This window comes from Colobus angolensis, unplaced genomic scaffold (assembly GCF_000951035.1).
Source record: "Colobus angolensis palliatus isolate OR3802 unplaced genomic scaffold, Cang.pa_1.0 Scaffold90, whole genome shotgun sequence".
Classification (NCBI taxonomy): domain Eukaryota; kingdom Metazoa; phylum Chordata; class Mammalia; order Primates; family Cercopithecidae; genus Colobus; species Colobus angolensis.
Window position 1 is genome coordinate 168,126 of NW_012122932.1, and position 15,789 is coordinate 183,914.

The following is a 15,789-nucleotide window of genomic DNA, read 5'->3' on the forward strand; positions in this document are numbered from 1 at the left end:
AGAGATGGTATTTCACCATGTTAGCCAGGCTGGTCTCAAACTCGTGACCTCAGGTGATCCACCTGCCACGGCCTCCCAAAGTGCTGGAATTACAGGTGAGAGCCACTGCACCCGCTCGGCCAAGAAGTTTCTTATTGCTAACCACTGGGCAGTCTCCCTCCACCATTCCCCCGCTCTATGCACCCCATCAGGCACATCTTCCTTCCTCACCAGTTCTCTGTGTCTTCCCAGGTTTGTAGCCCTGCACTCCTACTCAGCCCATGGACCCGATGAGCTGGACCTGCAAAAGGGAGAAGGTGTCAGGGTCCTGGGGAAGTGCCAGGACGGCTGGCTCAGGGGCGTCTCCTTGGTCACCGGGCGAGTCGGCATCTTCCCAAACAATTACGTCATCCCCATTTTCAGGTGCGTCACCTCCAATCCCAGACTTTGGGAGCTCAGGCCACCCTAGGCCAGGGGCCATTGGTGGGTTGAACTGGTGGAGGACCCAATGCTCTTTCAGCAAACAGGCCAAGAAAGTGCTTTTTGCTCTATAACTCGCCTATCTCTTTTAAACAAAATAGCAAAACTAGTTATCTTTTTTGTAGCCCTTCACAGCTTACAAGCACTTTTGTATCTCTTAGCTCACTGGCTGTGCCCAAGAATCCTGTAAGGTAGATATTATGTTCCAGATGAAAATGGTGTGCAGAGTTAAGCAACTTGCTCAAGAACTGGATGTCAGGTTTTCTTCTGCACAAATCCCAGGAACCCCACTTCACATCCTCTATCCCAATGCTCCATCTAGTGGCGTGATGGGAAAATGTGGTCAGATGACTTCCCCAGAGCACCTTGGGAAACTTCTCAGGCTGCTTGAGTGACCCCTAATCAGAGTTTCCATGAACTCAGACCCCGACCTCTTCCCCCACACCCAAGATGAAATGCTAGTCACGCTGCAGGGCCTCCTCCCTCACAGCTTTTCCCGATCTTTTACATTGTGAGGCATACTATTCATGTCGTTGATCCCCTCTTTGTCTTGCCACCTCATACCACTGCCACAAATGCACCCAGACCCCAAAACTATCCATGACTCCTCCTGCCTCCACCCCACATCAGCCCAAGCAAACCCTGTCTCAAGGCAGTGAGGCTACCACCACACATCAAGTACTGTCTTTATGACATACCAGAGGGTCACAATCACAGGGAAAGGGCCCCATTGTACTCTGTGGGGGTCAGACCTAGTCATATGCCCACTTTTGCGGACCTTCATTTAGGTGAGGCGCTGCGTGCGGAGGAGGGCAGCAATAATGGTGAGGAGACAGCAAACTACATTGTGGGAGAAACCGATAAAGAAACTGGGATTATTTAACCTGTAGAAGACAAGGGGCGGAGGGATCGTAATATACTGTGTAAATAGGGAAGTAAATTTGTTCTGAGAGGGGGCAGTAGAGTGGACCAGTGTATGCAACTGGTCTTGGTTCAGTAAACTAAGATGTTCAAGAACATCTTGGTTCAATAAAAGGCAGCATTTTCTAGTGCATAGATGACTTTTCCAACCAGGCTAGCTGGTGAGATGGTGGACTCTCTTTTTAGAAAGAGTGCAGGCAAAGTCGGCCTGAGTCCTCGTAGATCTAAGGTTGTATAAAAAGATTTCTTCATGTGGCAGAAAGTCGGGATGAAAGATCATAGCTATTCCTTTCAAAGGAAAGTTCTTGAAATTGGTTACAAAGTTGTAAAATAACTAAGGGTAAACTGAGGTCTACAATTGATGTTTTAATTCATTTATTTGGCAAATATTGAGTGCTAACTACACGGCAGGAACTTTTCCAGGCACTGGAGAAATACCAGTAAACAAAATATACAAAATTCCTGCTTACAGGAGCGTACATTGTAGTGGGAGAGACGAATATTTTTAAAGCCAAGATATTTAAGTAATCTATATGATGTGTTAATTATACTGGCTAACAAAAAAATTAGGAAAGGATGATAGGATTGTTGGGGGTGGTTACATTTTACTTAGGTTGGTCAGGGATGGCTTTGCTGAGAAGTAAGAAGGAAGGCAGGAACCAAGCTGTGTAGATCTCTGAGGGAAATGTCCAGGCTAAAGAAACAGCAAGTACAAACAAAGGTCCTGTAGTAGGCTGGGCGCAGTGGCTCACGCCTGTGATCCTAACACTTTGAGAGGCCGAGGTGGGTGGATCACCTGAGGTCAGGAGTTTGAGACCAGCCTGGCCAACATGGCAAAACCTCTTCCCTACTAAAAATACAAAAACTAGCCGGACATGATGGTGGATGCCTGTAATCCCAGCTACTGGGGAGGCTGGGGCAGGAGAATTGCTTGAACCGGGAGGACAGAGGTTACATGAAGCCAACAGGATTGGATTAGAGCAAGCAAGGGGGAGATTAGAAAGGAGGCCAGACTGGTAATGGGGTAGCCAGGTCGTAAAGAATTTCCTAGGTCATAATGAGGGGTTTGGCTTTAAGCCTGTTGCTGGGTTTTGAGCGGAAGAGTGACATAATCTTAGTTACATTTAACCAGAATCCCTCTATTTCCTGGGTTGAGAATAAACTATACAAAGGAAAAGGTGGAAGCAGAAAAACTAGCTAAGAAGATACGATAATCCTGGGGAGAGGTGATGGTGAATTGAACCAAGGTGTTAGCTGTGGAGGTAGGGAGAAGTGGTTAGATTCTGAATATACCTTAGACAACAGGGTTTTCTAACAGATAAAATGTCAGGTATGAAAGAATAGAGGATCCAAGGTGAGACCAAGTTGTTTTCCCTGAGTGACTGGAAGATGGAGTTGCCTTTAAATGAGATAGCGACTGCTCCATAAAAGGAGTGTGTTTTGGGGTATGGAGGGAAGTAAAAGCTTAGTTCACAGCAGACTAAGCCTGAGATGCCTCTTAATAATCCAAGTAAAGATGTTGGTAAGCAGCTGAATGTATGAGTTTAGCATTTAAGAGAGAACTCCAGCCTTGAGATGCTATTTAAAACCCTGAAACGAGATGAGATCATCATGGTGGGATGAGTTGTATCCAGAGAGTGACAACAAGCCAGAAGCTGAAATCTTCAAGGAGTGAGAGGAGAAACTTGGAGAGTAAATGCTGACTGCAGGAAGGTGGAGTGGTGGATAGTCGAGCCTGATAATATGAGTCAAAGCTGGGAAGTATTGAGGAGGGTGGGAAATGGCCTAGAACTGACAGTGAGGAGCAAGGAGGATGCCTACCCTAATTTATGAAAGGTTTTCTCCATGGCTTTAACATGAATTCCCCAGGGCCCATCCCTACGACTAGGACGTTTGCTTATCCATCAGGCCTTAGTCCCAAATCTTGGTTACACCATCAAAGACTCAATAGAATAAGAGTGACCATATGCTTAATCATCCAAATTAGGACACTTTTGGGCAGGTATCAACTGAGACTCTCCTGGGAAAATCAAGCTGTGTGGTCATCCTAAGTAGAGTGTGTATAGAATTTCATCCCAGTGTATTTCAAACCTCCAGTTTTCATTTCTCTCCTTGACCGAGGTCAGTCTATTGTGCTCTTGGGCAAGTCATGAGCATCTCTACTCACCCCTTGTGAGATGCCTACGTGTCAGGCAATGGATGGAGTTTCAGCACCATAGGTTGTCATTGAGTTCTCCCCTCACTCCCAGTTCAAAGAAATCTGAAAATACGCAAATATTGAGGTGCTGCTAACACTGAGGCATGGTTTTGTGTATGGGGAACCAACATCCTGAAGAAGAACAAGTGCATATTAGAGGATATGCTCCTGAGGGTTCTTAGGTGGCAACGGATCAATGCTTTCAATGTGTTTATATTTTTTCCTTGATTATCCCTCTGATGGAAAAAAAAAAAAAAAAAAAGCTCCCATCCCCACTAATCTCCGACATGAATGATATATACCCAGCCCGTCTATCTGCATGCAGGTAACCCTTGTTCTTAACCACCCTTTCCTTAGTGGGAAGTTTACTTCTTCCCATGTCTCAGGGATGAATAATATTGTCCTTTGTCAGCTGAGTTTCTGCTACTATTAGCAAGTTTGTGTAAGAACTCAGTGGATTGAGCTACATGTGCAAGGCCCCTTTCTGCTCTTTGATTCTCTGTGTTTGGGTCCTTTTCCCCCTAGCCTTTGTCTTCTGTTTGTAGTGATGGCTTTTCACTGCCATCCAGCCCCCTTGGTGTATACTGCAGCCTTTTATAAAATAGCCAGGGCCCAAAGATGTGAGCATTTGAGCCTATGATCTTATTAACATCATCCCCTAATGAACTGAGCCAGCCAGAATTTGGGGATAAACTAGAGATTATAATTGACCAGAATGCTAGGATTTCAATTTAAGAGTCAGCAAGTGAGCCTTTCAGCTACCAGGAGAGGAAAAGGCTGTTGTGCTACTCTGTGGTCCAGCCCTCTGTGCTAGATGATGACACCAACCTGTCCAGCTGTTATTGACCACAGCTAAATCTCCGCCACCATGTTGCCTCTTCCCAGATCCTCAGGTTATACAGAACATTTGTCAAGTTTTCATCTGTCCAGCATCTAAATCCCTCTTTAATAGCAGCAACATCCCTTTGGGTCTCCTCTATTGTGTGTAGTCTTGGTGGGAGGCAGAGGTTTCCTTTCTTTTCAGAGGCTGAAGAAATGCAATCCTCCTCCTCCTCAACTCATCACCACAGCTAAGGGTCAGGCTCAGCCAATATGACACTCCCTCTTGGGACTTGGAAACTTGAACAAGGGAGGAAAAGATGTGGGTAAAGTTGAAGACCATTCATAGTGAGAGCACCAGCCACAGCACATGATTGGACTCTTCCTGCTGTTGAGCTCCCTGTAGCCTTCTTGGATCTTGTTTCCAAGTCTTCTACTCTTCTTCCTGTCCTCCTAATAAATTCCCTTCTGCCCAATTAGCCAGAGTCTTCCTCTTTCTTGCAACTTTCACAGACATATGTGCCTACCTGGTGCCTTATGGGTAGAGAAAAGTGACAAATGAGCCACAACTCATTTGTCTTTAACTCTACACAGAGCTATACAAAAATTGTCAAGGTCCAACTGTTCTCCTTACTGGGAAGCTGCTGCCAGTGGTGGACACAGCAGAGCTGCTGTTTGTGATGCCCTTTTTGAATATTGGGCCAGCTCTTAAGGGCTAACATCCCAGTTAGAGAAAAGGATGCAGGGACGCGCACAGTGGAGCAAATCAGAGGCAACATCCACTCTTCCCACCTAAGCCCAGAATGTCTTTCAGTCCCTCCATCTGGAAAACAAAGATCATAATGTCTGCAGGTCTGGGGGTGTCACGGGGATTAAAAATGATAGCAAAGTGTTTTGACATTGGAAGAAAGTGCTAGATAAGTGCTGAGCTTTCTGCCAAAAGACATAGAGGCACTTAGTGTTGGATGGGGGGCTTGAGATTTAGGAGTTCCTGGAATCCAGTTCAGTGTTGAGCTCAGAAAAATGAGGTCATACCTTGGTCTATAAACAGTCATTCATAAAAGGGACTGATGGAATAAGGCTGGTGTGGGCCTAATTAGCTGTATTCTGCCCTTGCTGCTGCTGCTGCTGCTACTACTACTACTACTGCTGGGAAAATTTTGGAACTTGTCTTTCCTATTTCCAATCCACTTTGCAGCATCCAACACCTTGAGGCCTCTGTTCAAAATAGGCAGATCAGCTGCACTCTGCCATGGAAGCCAATGCTGGGGATTTCTCCCCACTGCCCAGGCCTTGTCCCCAGAATGTAGCCTGACCTGTCTCTAATGAATGGCCCTACTCATTTTCACTGACTACACAATGGGGACCAGACAGGTTGGGTAGACAGCTACGGGTAGAAGTCCCCTTGCTGCGAGCATCAGTTCCTAGAGCATTTAGTTGAATATACTTCTTGGGCAGCATTGACCACAAACAATGCCTTACTTATCGTTTTACAATACTGGCTTGTTGTTAAACTACATTATTACTTTGTCGATCAAAAGAAGTAGAGACAAAGAGAGAGAGGAGAAATGAGGGTAAATGACCTAAAGGAAAACTTGGAGGCATTGGTAAGAAGGAAACCACTTGGCATCTCTGTGCTGGGGTCTTAGTTGAGTTGGTTATTCCCAGGAAATTAGCAGAGGTTACTTAATCAACAGGGTGACAAGGTGATTAATGGACTGCTCAATAGGAAATGTGATGTTGGGAATGGGTTGGTAAAAGGGCAAGAAAGGCATGTAAAATGACAGTCACTCCCCATGGAGTTCAGGGAGCTGCAGGCTGGAAACAGTGGATAAGGGGTTGTTGTTTCATAAAACTTTAATGCAATTCTTGAAAATCATAGCCCAAGGCTGAAGAATTAAAGTCTTATGGAGGCATGTGTAGGGCCTACCAGCTGCTTTAGTTCATTTATTTCAGGCAGAATAAAGGACTTTTCCTGCCACCAAATGATGAATGTTCCAACTAGCCAGGAGGTGGTGTAGCTCACTGGTAAGAACAGAGAGCCAGCCTAGACCTGGGTTCAAGTAGTTGCTTGGGCAACCAACTGTAAGTCTTTGTGTTTTTTTATTGATAAAACAGTGGCACTAAGAGTACCTACCTTAGAAGACTATTATAAAGAACCCATGAGAAAATATGAGCGAAGCACTTGGCCAATTCCTGGCATACAGTAAGCCCTCTGTATGTCTTAGCCAAAATGACGTGTCAGTGCTGAAAGCAGCATGGCAGCCATTTAACAAATGTTTATTGATTCACAGTATATGCAGAACACAGAGGTATAAGTCATATGAAATCTCTGCCTTCAAAGACTTTGGAATTTGTGAAAGTCACTGACTCTACGAGAAACTGCCACCGTAAAATGAAATAAACACATACAGGATCTTATGTTCTGAGCTTAAGGGCTAAAGGGATGTGGGGTGAGGAATGATCAGAACTGGAGTGAAAAAGGATGAAATTCAAGTCTTCTAACTCCACCAAGGCCTTGATATGAGCCCCCCTTCCTTCTCTCACAGTTATCTGGGTGTAGGGAGGTGGGGCCAACTTTAGTTAAGCCTGTAGTTGACAAAATGGGTGTGTATGGGTGGGAAGAAGGTGAGAAGTAGCCACATTTGGTATGTGGTTGGGAGCTGATAGGTTTTTAAATAGGACTCTTGACTGAACATTTTCTTTCTCTATTTCTTCTCTTAAAAAAAAAACCAGAAAGACCTCTAGTTTTCCAGACTCCCGGAGCCCTGGTCTTTACGCCACATGGACGTTATCCACCTCCTCTGTGTCCTCCCAAGGCAGCATTTCAGAAGGTGATCCCCGGCAAAGCCGTCCATTCAAATCCGTCTTTGTGCCCACTGCCATAGTCAACCCCGTGAAGAGCACAGCCGGCCCTGGGACTTTAGGACAAGGGTCTCTTCGGAAAGGGCGGAGCAGCATGAGAAAGAGTAAGTGGTGGCAGAGAGGTACGTGCCTAGAACTAAGTGATGGGGGATCTGACCCCGGGGTACACAGGATGCTTTTTGCAAAAACAGGATCTTGGCTTTAAACTAAGCCCCTGCAAAGGGTATTGTACAATTCCCAAATGATGAGTTTTATTGAATGAAGTCATACTAACTCAAGGTCATGGCCCTAGGTTACTTCATACATGCTTGTTGAATGACTGGGGTGATGGCAGCCCTGAGTGCCAACACATAATTAGAACATGGCCAACGTGGACACTGGCTCTTATTTAGACAGAGTGATGAAAGCATTTGCTGGGTCAGTGCTTCTCAAACTGTACCACAGGGAATCCCTCAGTGGGTACCACAAGAGAAACAGAAGGATGGGGTGGGTGGGCAGGGCATGGGAGTAGGAAATGAGGATTAAGGAGGCAGTGATCAGAGCCCCTGATTCCCACTATGTTATTTAAGTAATGAATGCATAGAACTTTTTTAAAAGGTTTACAGTATACAAACTGGACAAAAGCAAATCTCCCTCATATCCTTAACCCTGAGTCCCAAGTTCTCTTCCTTAGATAGATAGATGGAAATACACACACCTGTTAACAATATTCACTGCATTATTCTGCACTTTGCTTTATTTTTACCATCATAACATCCACGTTGCACACATGGCAATACATACCGATTCTCAAGAACCATGCTTTTGTCTCTTCACATAGTGAACTTCTCCATAAGATTTCCTTTTCAGGCGTTGTAAAAAGTGTTTGAAACCCAATTATTCTACAAAACATCAAGATTTTATTTTCTTATACTTCTGTAGAAGAAGACAAGCCAAGCCCAGTAAATATGATTTGTTCTGTGTTCCCTGAATTAAACTAAGCTCTGCAATCTCTCTTGTGATCTTAACAGATGAATTAACATGAAAACGCAGTATGATTGGTCAAGGCAGAAGGGTAACGTGTGGGACAATATGCCCCTTTTTAAGGAAAGATCTCCCCTTAAAAAGAAAGCACATATCTTAGCTTCACTGTCCAGTGCCTTCATCTGACAGCCTGTTTGACCACCAGTCCCACAATTCTGGGCACTTCATTCCACTCAACCATGCCTCCCTCCATCACCTTCCTGTACCTCCCTCCACCTCTCCCCACAACACACACACACAATAAGTAATCCCACCACAACAGCCTTGGGAAAATGACTAACTTCTTCTGCCTTCAGTTCACTCTTCTGTAAATGGGAAATAAAAATTACTACCTCATCAGGGTTAACTTAATAAAACAACCCATATATGGCTGATAGCACAGTGACTGGCACATAGTAATCTGTCAGGAAACTTTAGTTTTTTATAATATTTTTTATTACTATCATTGCTACTACAATCAAGATCATCTTTGGTCCATCCAGAGCACGAACTCACTTAAGATTGAAATGTTCATACATGGCTGAATGTGTGTGGCTCACACCTGCAATCCTAGCACTTCGGGAGGCTGAGGTGGGAAGATCACTTGAGCTCAGGAGTTCAAGACAAGCCTGGGCAGTATAGTGAGACCTCATCTCTAAAAATATCAAAAGAACAAGCCAAGTATGGTGGCACATGCCTGTGGTCTCAGCTACTTTTGGGGCTGAGGCAGAAGGATGGCTTGAGCCGGGGAGGTTGAGACTGCAGTGAGCTACAATCTCCTACTGCACTCCAGTCTGGGCTGTTAGTATCTATATATATTTGGTTTAAATAAAGAAGAAATGTTCACACTCAGTCTAGACCACCTAGGTATGCAGAGTTGCATCCTGAAAGCAATTGTTCACACTTTCCTTAACATACTCCCTCTCCACCTTTGCAAAATCTTGATTGGCATGGAGCCCTGACTGCTTGCATTGTATGCACATGTAATAAGAAAGCATTAAATCTCTTGGAAATTAGGAATTGACAAGATAAATAGATAAGGCATAAAGCCAATTTTTCACACATTTACAAGAGCCTAAGGACATGTCTGCCTGGTGCTGCCTTGACTTCCCAGGTCCCAGAGGCTTTCTCTTTCTCTCTTTTCCCAAGGTGAGGCTGGCAAGCTATCAGTCTCTCCAGAGCAAAGAGAAATGGCAGGGAGAATTGACCGCGTGAACCCCACAGGGCTGTCAGTGGAGAAATAAATGTCTAAATTGAAAGGTCACACTTGTGTAAATGGTGACTGGCTTGCTTGCAGCAGCTGAGGACACCGACTGTGTTTAGCAAGTGTCCTGCTTTTCATGTACACAACTGGCTTGATAAGAAGTCGCAATGCCAACGTGGCCTTGGCTCAGACCCTCTGTGTTGGACACAAATGACTTTGATTCAAACTCGAGTCTGTGGAGTGTCACAAAGGACTAACAACTCTGGCTGGGACAAAACCTACAGCTCTCTAAATGCTGTGGAACCCTTATGGAGAAATGGCCGATTGTGTTTCTTAGGGGTGTCTCCTCCACCTCCCCACAGAATGCAATGAACTCCCGATTCCCCAGGTCACCTACAGGACATATGTCCAAGGGATGGGGATCTCCTGCCTTCCAGAGAATTTGAGGGGAAGAAATGACCTTTTCCTGAGACAGGACCATCTCAATTTAAAAAAAAAAAAGAGAGAGAGAGAGAGAGAGAAGAAGAATGAGCTCAGGAAGGGACAAAACCAAGCTCTTGAACCTTGCATTTTTAGGATATGCAATCCTTTACCCAAAAATAATAAGAGCTAACAAACATGCGGCATTTATCATGTTCCAGGCACTATCCTAATACATTGCACACCTGATAGAATGCAGTTCTCACAGCAGCCCAATGATGTACTGTTATTATCTCCAGTTTACAAATGAGAGAACGAAGGTACAGAGAGGTGACGTGACTTAACTCATCCCAGGCTCTCCAGGAGGAGGTCCGATTCCAGATGCTCTGTCATGAGACATTGCAAAGCCCATCCTCACAGCACTAACTGTGGAGTAACCTTTCCAAATTTGCTTCTATCTGCTGTTGTGCTAGCCTAACAATCACAGTTACTTCCACTCACCCTTTCTCCCTGCAGCCCCCGACAAAAAGCAACCCCCACCCGCCACATGCCTAAAGCTTCTGTTAGGATTTTCACAGCAAGTCGCTGGGCAGAGTTTTCCTCTCTCCTCCTCTTTCTCCTTTTCCTCTTTCTCATTCTTCTTGGTTGCCTGTCCTTTGTGTTTCTCAATTTCATCTATCTCCTGTCTCTCTGTAATTTGTTTCCTATTTGGTCTGCCTGCCTCTGTGTCTGCTTCACATGGTGTGTGTGTGTGTGTGTGTGTGTGTGTGTGTGTGTGTGTGTGTGTGTGTATCACAAGGCAAATGGAAGCAATATACCTTCTGACAGCTCCCCTACGCACATACACACATACACACACACACACACACACACACACACACACCATTCAGCCGGAGAGCTATTTGCTGCCAGCATCAGCAAATAGCACTAAAAAAAGAATAAAGTCACCTTTGAAAGACCCTGAGAGAAAGTGAGTGCAGTCAGATGAGGAAAGCACTTGTCTATTCTGGGATATCAGGATGCACTGCTTACCCAGCCCCATCCAACCTACTGCCAGCCGCCCCTGCTGCTGATTTTTCTGTCCTATAATTCCCCAGATGGATCCCTGCAGAGACCCATCCAGTCCGGGATCCCCACTCTCGTGGTAGGCTCCCTCAGACGCAGCCCCACCAAGGTTGTTCGGCCTCAGCAGTTCCAATTCTACCAGCCACAGGGGGTCCCCTCCTCCCCCTCGACCATGGTGGTAGACATGGGGTCCAAGCCTGCCCTCGCCAGGGAGCCCGCCCTCACGTGCATCAGCAGGGGCAGCGAGGCCCGGATCCACTCGGCAGCCAGCTCCCTCATCATAGAAGACAAGGAAATCCCCATCAAGAGTGAGCCTCTGCCAAAACCACCTGCATCTGCCCCACCATCCATCCTGGTGAAACCAGAAAACTCAAGAAATGGCATCGAAAAGGTAGGATCAGAGTGACATTGGGGGCCCGACTCTTTCGATCACCTACTATGCATAGTGTCTCAGCTCTGAGATTTTAGTGTTGGTGAACAAGGAACCAAAATTGCAACCTTGAAAGAATCCTCACACACAACACTCCTCCCCTCCAACTCCCCACCAAGCCATGGCCAACATCCCCACATCACCCACGCCCTCCCTACATGTGTTACTGATTTGCCTTTCTGTTTCCTGAATATTTTGTACATCTTTTGAGGCCCAAAAGTGGCTTGAAAAAAAAGCATGACTTTGGCATTAGACAAATCTTGTTTTGAATTCCAGCTCTGCTGCTTGCTAGCTGGGTGACTTTGGTCAAAATACTTCACCCTTCTGAGACACTTACTTTGCATAATCTGTAAAATGGAGGTAGAAAAAGTAGTGGCCACACAGTATTGGAGTGGAGATTAAATGAGATATGTAAAGTGCTTACATAGGTACATAGAGTTTGACACATAATTATGCATTGTATAAAAGAGGCAACTGAGACACAGGATAATGTAAGCGACATCGAGGTGACACTGAATGATAATGACTGCAACTACCTTATTGTGACCTCCGTGGCAGAGGTCAGATCTGTTAACTTCTAGTTCAGGACTTTTCCCACTAGAAGACATAAGAGTTTTTGTAAAAGGCTTATGTTCTCAGTAATATCTGTGAAGCAGGAGGGATGGTGGCAAGAGAAGGCAGTAAGAAAGTTAAGTGATGCTTATTGCTGTCTTTTAATTTATGGAACATCACCATCATCATCACATCATCACCATCACCACCTCCATCACCACTGCCGTCAACATCATTCCACCATCATCGTCCATTCCCCTCACAATGGAAAGAGGATGTGATTCCCCCATTGGTTAACCAGTTACCGAATACTAACAAGCTGGCTGACACGGTGCTGAGTATTTCATGTGTCCCATCTATTTAATCCTGACAACAACCTTCTCAAATAGGAGTTAGTTTCATCCTCATTTTAAAATTAGGAAATGGCAGCTCATGAAGTTAAAGAACATTACCCAAGACCACACAGTTGACACATAAGTGTGAAGCAGAATCCAGATCTGATACAAAACTCATGCTCTTACTGCTAAGCTATAAGCTCATAGGGAAAGGCGTTGGAAAAAGCATCGACAGATATAAAGGTTGAGTTCTTATTCCGAATTACAGAAATAATTCAGAGTTTTCTAGGCCCCAGTTGCCTATTATTCCAAGCTTTTAGATACAACTATAAGCATTTCATAAATGCCCAGACCTTAGCTAGATATGACGAGGGTCAGAAAGTATGAAGAAACTCAGATCTTAGTGGGGGACACTAGGATTGAATTACATGGGAGAAAGATGTCATTCCTGAGCAGTATCACAGAACGCTTTATTAGGCCCTAAGAGAGAGACTGGCTAAAGCAAATACTGTACCTATAGGTACCCGGCAGATATATAACAGGCTAGGAGAGGTGAAAGGAAAGAGGAAGAGGGGGAATTGGCATAAACTAGAGACCTCGCATCTCATGTAAAGGGGGCACGGCTTCTCAGGTCCAGTCAGCTGTTGTCAGAATGAGGCATAGGCCCAGTGTGCCAGAGCTTTGATTTTTTTTTTTTACAAGACATATGAAATTCTGATTTTTATATGCAATCTCTCAATTTTTGTGTGTTGGCAAGTCGATCAAACCCTCAAACATTCTGCAGGCTAAATTCAGCCAGCAGGTGTCCAGTTTGCAAACTGTGCTCTAAGGATTTATAAGGCCATTATGGAAATCTCTAAATGGAGTCATCAGGAGAGAGGCCTCAAAGAAAAGGAAAGCCTTGAGATTGGCCTTAATAGTACGTAGAGAGGAGAGAGGCAAGGTAAATTTCTTTTATCTTCCAGAAGGGATCATACCCTCTGGCCTCAGGCTGTTTTCATAGGCGGTGGCCTACCCTATTTCTCCCAGATAAGTCCTAATCCTTTTGTGGTTCTCAATTGAAAGCCTCTGGGAAGACTTCCCTGGCTTCTCCACTGTTAGATGCTCCTCTGCATTCTCAGCATCTTGTACTTCCTCCATCGTAGCACTTGACACTTGTGGTAGGCACAGATATTTGCAGAATGAATGCATAAATGAGGCATTTCAAGTGGGGACAAGTATAGGGAAATAGACATCTCCCACCTCACCTGTGTCCATTTCCTCTCCTTTCTCTCGCAGCAAGTCAAAACCGTGAGATTTCAGAATTACAGCCCTCCTCCCATCAAACATTACACCTCCCATCCCACCTCCGGAAAGCCTGAACAGCCGGCCACCCTCAAGGCATCCCAGCCTGAAGCAGCGTCCCTGGGCCCAGAGATGACCGTCCTATTTGCCCACCGAAGCGGCTGCAACTCCGGACAGCAGACAGACCTCCGGAGAAAGTCAGCTCTTGGCAAGGCCACAACCCTGGTGTCCACTGCCTCAGCCACGCAGACCGTGTTTCCCAGCAAATGAACCTACGGGTGGCTTTTCCTAGACCCCAAAGAGGTGAATTGCATTTAAATACAGTCTGCCTCCACTGAGGACATCCTGCCATTCTTTGGGGACTTGAGTATGCGTCCTTGTTCTTCCTATTTTACCTTCAGGGAAGGAAAGGTGGGAGCAAGAATTCCTGCCCTGGGTGGGAGGATAGATGGCGTGGCCTTCCAAATACTCAAACATAATGATTTGATACCTCAAGGCTCGCTTACTCAGACCAAGGAGTGAAAAATTGTCATGCCCACCTTATGCCCCAGCATGGAGTATGTGGCCTCTTGTTGTCCCCGTGTTACTCTGTAGACTTTCTGTGGTGTCCTAAAGGGGGCTGCAGCAGGGGTGTGACAATGGTGGGATTGTTGGCATTGCTTCTTTGACCTTACAGTATCCTTAACAAGCATTAGAACAACTTCTGCCATCTTCTGGGGCCTGTACACTAGCCACTAGTAGCTGCCATATCTTTTTCCCTCTATAAAGTCATAATCCTGGCTGCAAAGGGAGAATTTCTGCGAGGGGTGTGAGGTGGATACTTTGAACATTCTGAGAATCCAATAAAACTAGAAGGAGTCAGCTTCCTGAGTATGCTCCACTTCAGAAGGTCAGAGAGATCACTGAGTACCAAATATCAAAAGATTATCATACTTTAATCTTCTCGATCTGTTTTCCCACCTATAATTCTATGCGATAGATAAGCAGAAAGCATATGGCTGTGGATAGGGCCATGTATGGCATTATGGACAATTAATTCATCCTGGCTCTATAGTCTGATTTCAAGAAAACACAGCGTGCTTACAAACAATCTTATATGGGGTTGGGGTTTAGATATATAGTCTGACTTCAAGAAAGCACAACTTTCTTCAAGAAAGCGGTGGCTCACGCCTATAATCCTGGCACTTTGGTAGGCCAAGATGGGCAGATCACTTGAGGTCAGGAGTTTGAGACCAGCCTGGCCAACATGATGAAACCCCATCTCTACTAAAATACCAAAATTAGCTGAGCATGGTGGCACATGCCTGTAATCCCAGCTACTCTGGAGGCCAAGATACGAAAATATCTTGAACCTGGGAGACAGAGGTTACAGTGAGCTGAGATCACACCACTGCACTCCAGTCTGGGCGACAGAGCAAGATTCTGTCTAAAAAAAAGAAAAAAAGAAAGCAACACATGCTTAAAAACAACCTTATATGGGGTTGGGGTTAGAATCTATATTTGGATATATATTGTTTGCATTGCAACATTCCTGACTTTCCCTGCTTTCTTCTCACTTGGGGCAGATGAGCAGTTTCACCCACAAGGCAATAACATCAGTGCGAACATGGCAGCCCGAGGTTGGGGTGGGAGTGATTCCTGGGGGAAAGCTGCTATAAAAGGGGTAGCACAAAGAAGGCTGAAGGAGAAAACGGGGGAAAGGAGGGGAAAGGGGGAGGGTAAAGAAAATATGGAGGAAAGAAAGTAGCCATAAGGGGTGAAAGAGGATTGAGGGAAAGCACAAAGGAAGAGGCTAAAGGAGACAAGGGGTGGGGCAACCTTACATTCCCTGACAGGGCGAGAAAAGGACAGGGTCTGCGATGAAGAATGGGGCAAAACTAGATGACCCCACAAAGATGGAACTGACGTGGAGCAGGAGCAGCCAGTCAGAGCCTTGTAATCAGGATAGAGGAGGCATCCCAGGAAGCCAAGGCAAAGCTGTGAGACAACCCATTAAGTCTCATTAAACTTAATTGTTGTGATTTACCATTTATTGCATGCCCATCAATGTGGGCACTTTAATGCATAAATAACATTTGCTACTAAGGCTGGGTGCAAGGAGAAAGAAAGGAAGAAAGATAGGAAGAATGGAAGGAAGGGAGGGCAAAGCTGTGAGACAACCCATTAAGTCTCATTAAACTTAATTGTTGTGATTTACCATTTATTGCATGCCCATCAATGTGGGCACTTTAATGCA

At 45.2% G+C, this 15,789-nt stretch overlaps 1 protein-coding gene across 2 annotated transcripts in view; it reads left to right on the plus strand.

The window, feature by feature from the left end:
- SH3RF2 (SH3 domain containing ring finger 2) overlaps positions 1-15,789 on the plus strand; it is a 159,794-nt gene that overhangs the window by 129,351 nt on the left and 14,654 nt on the right. The window contains exons 7-10 of one of the 2 annotated variants that reach the window (XM_011931469.1): positions 232-402; positions 7,133-7,383; positions 10,985-11,343; positions 13,548-13,856. In XM_011931469.1, the coding sequence (XP_011786859.1) occupies positions 232-402; positions 7,133-7,383; positions 10,985-11,343; positions 13,548-13,823 (1,057 nt within the window). In that variant the 3' untranslated portion in view covers positions 13,824-13,856. Of the gene's footprint in view, positions 1-231; positions 403-7,132; positions 7,384-10,984; positions 11,344-13,547; positions 14,437-15,789 lie in introns of those variants that run through there. The other variant, XM_011931470.1, reaches the window with a different exon arrangement.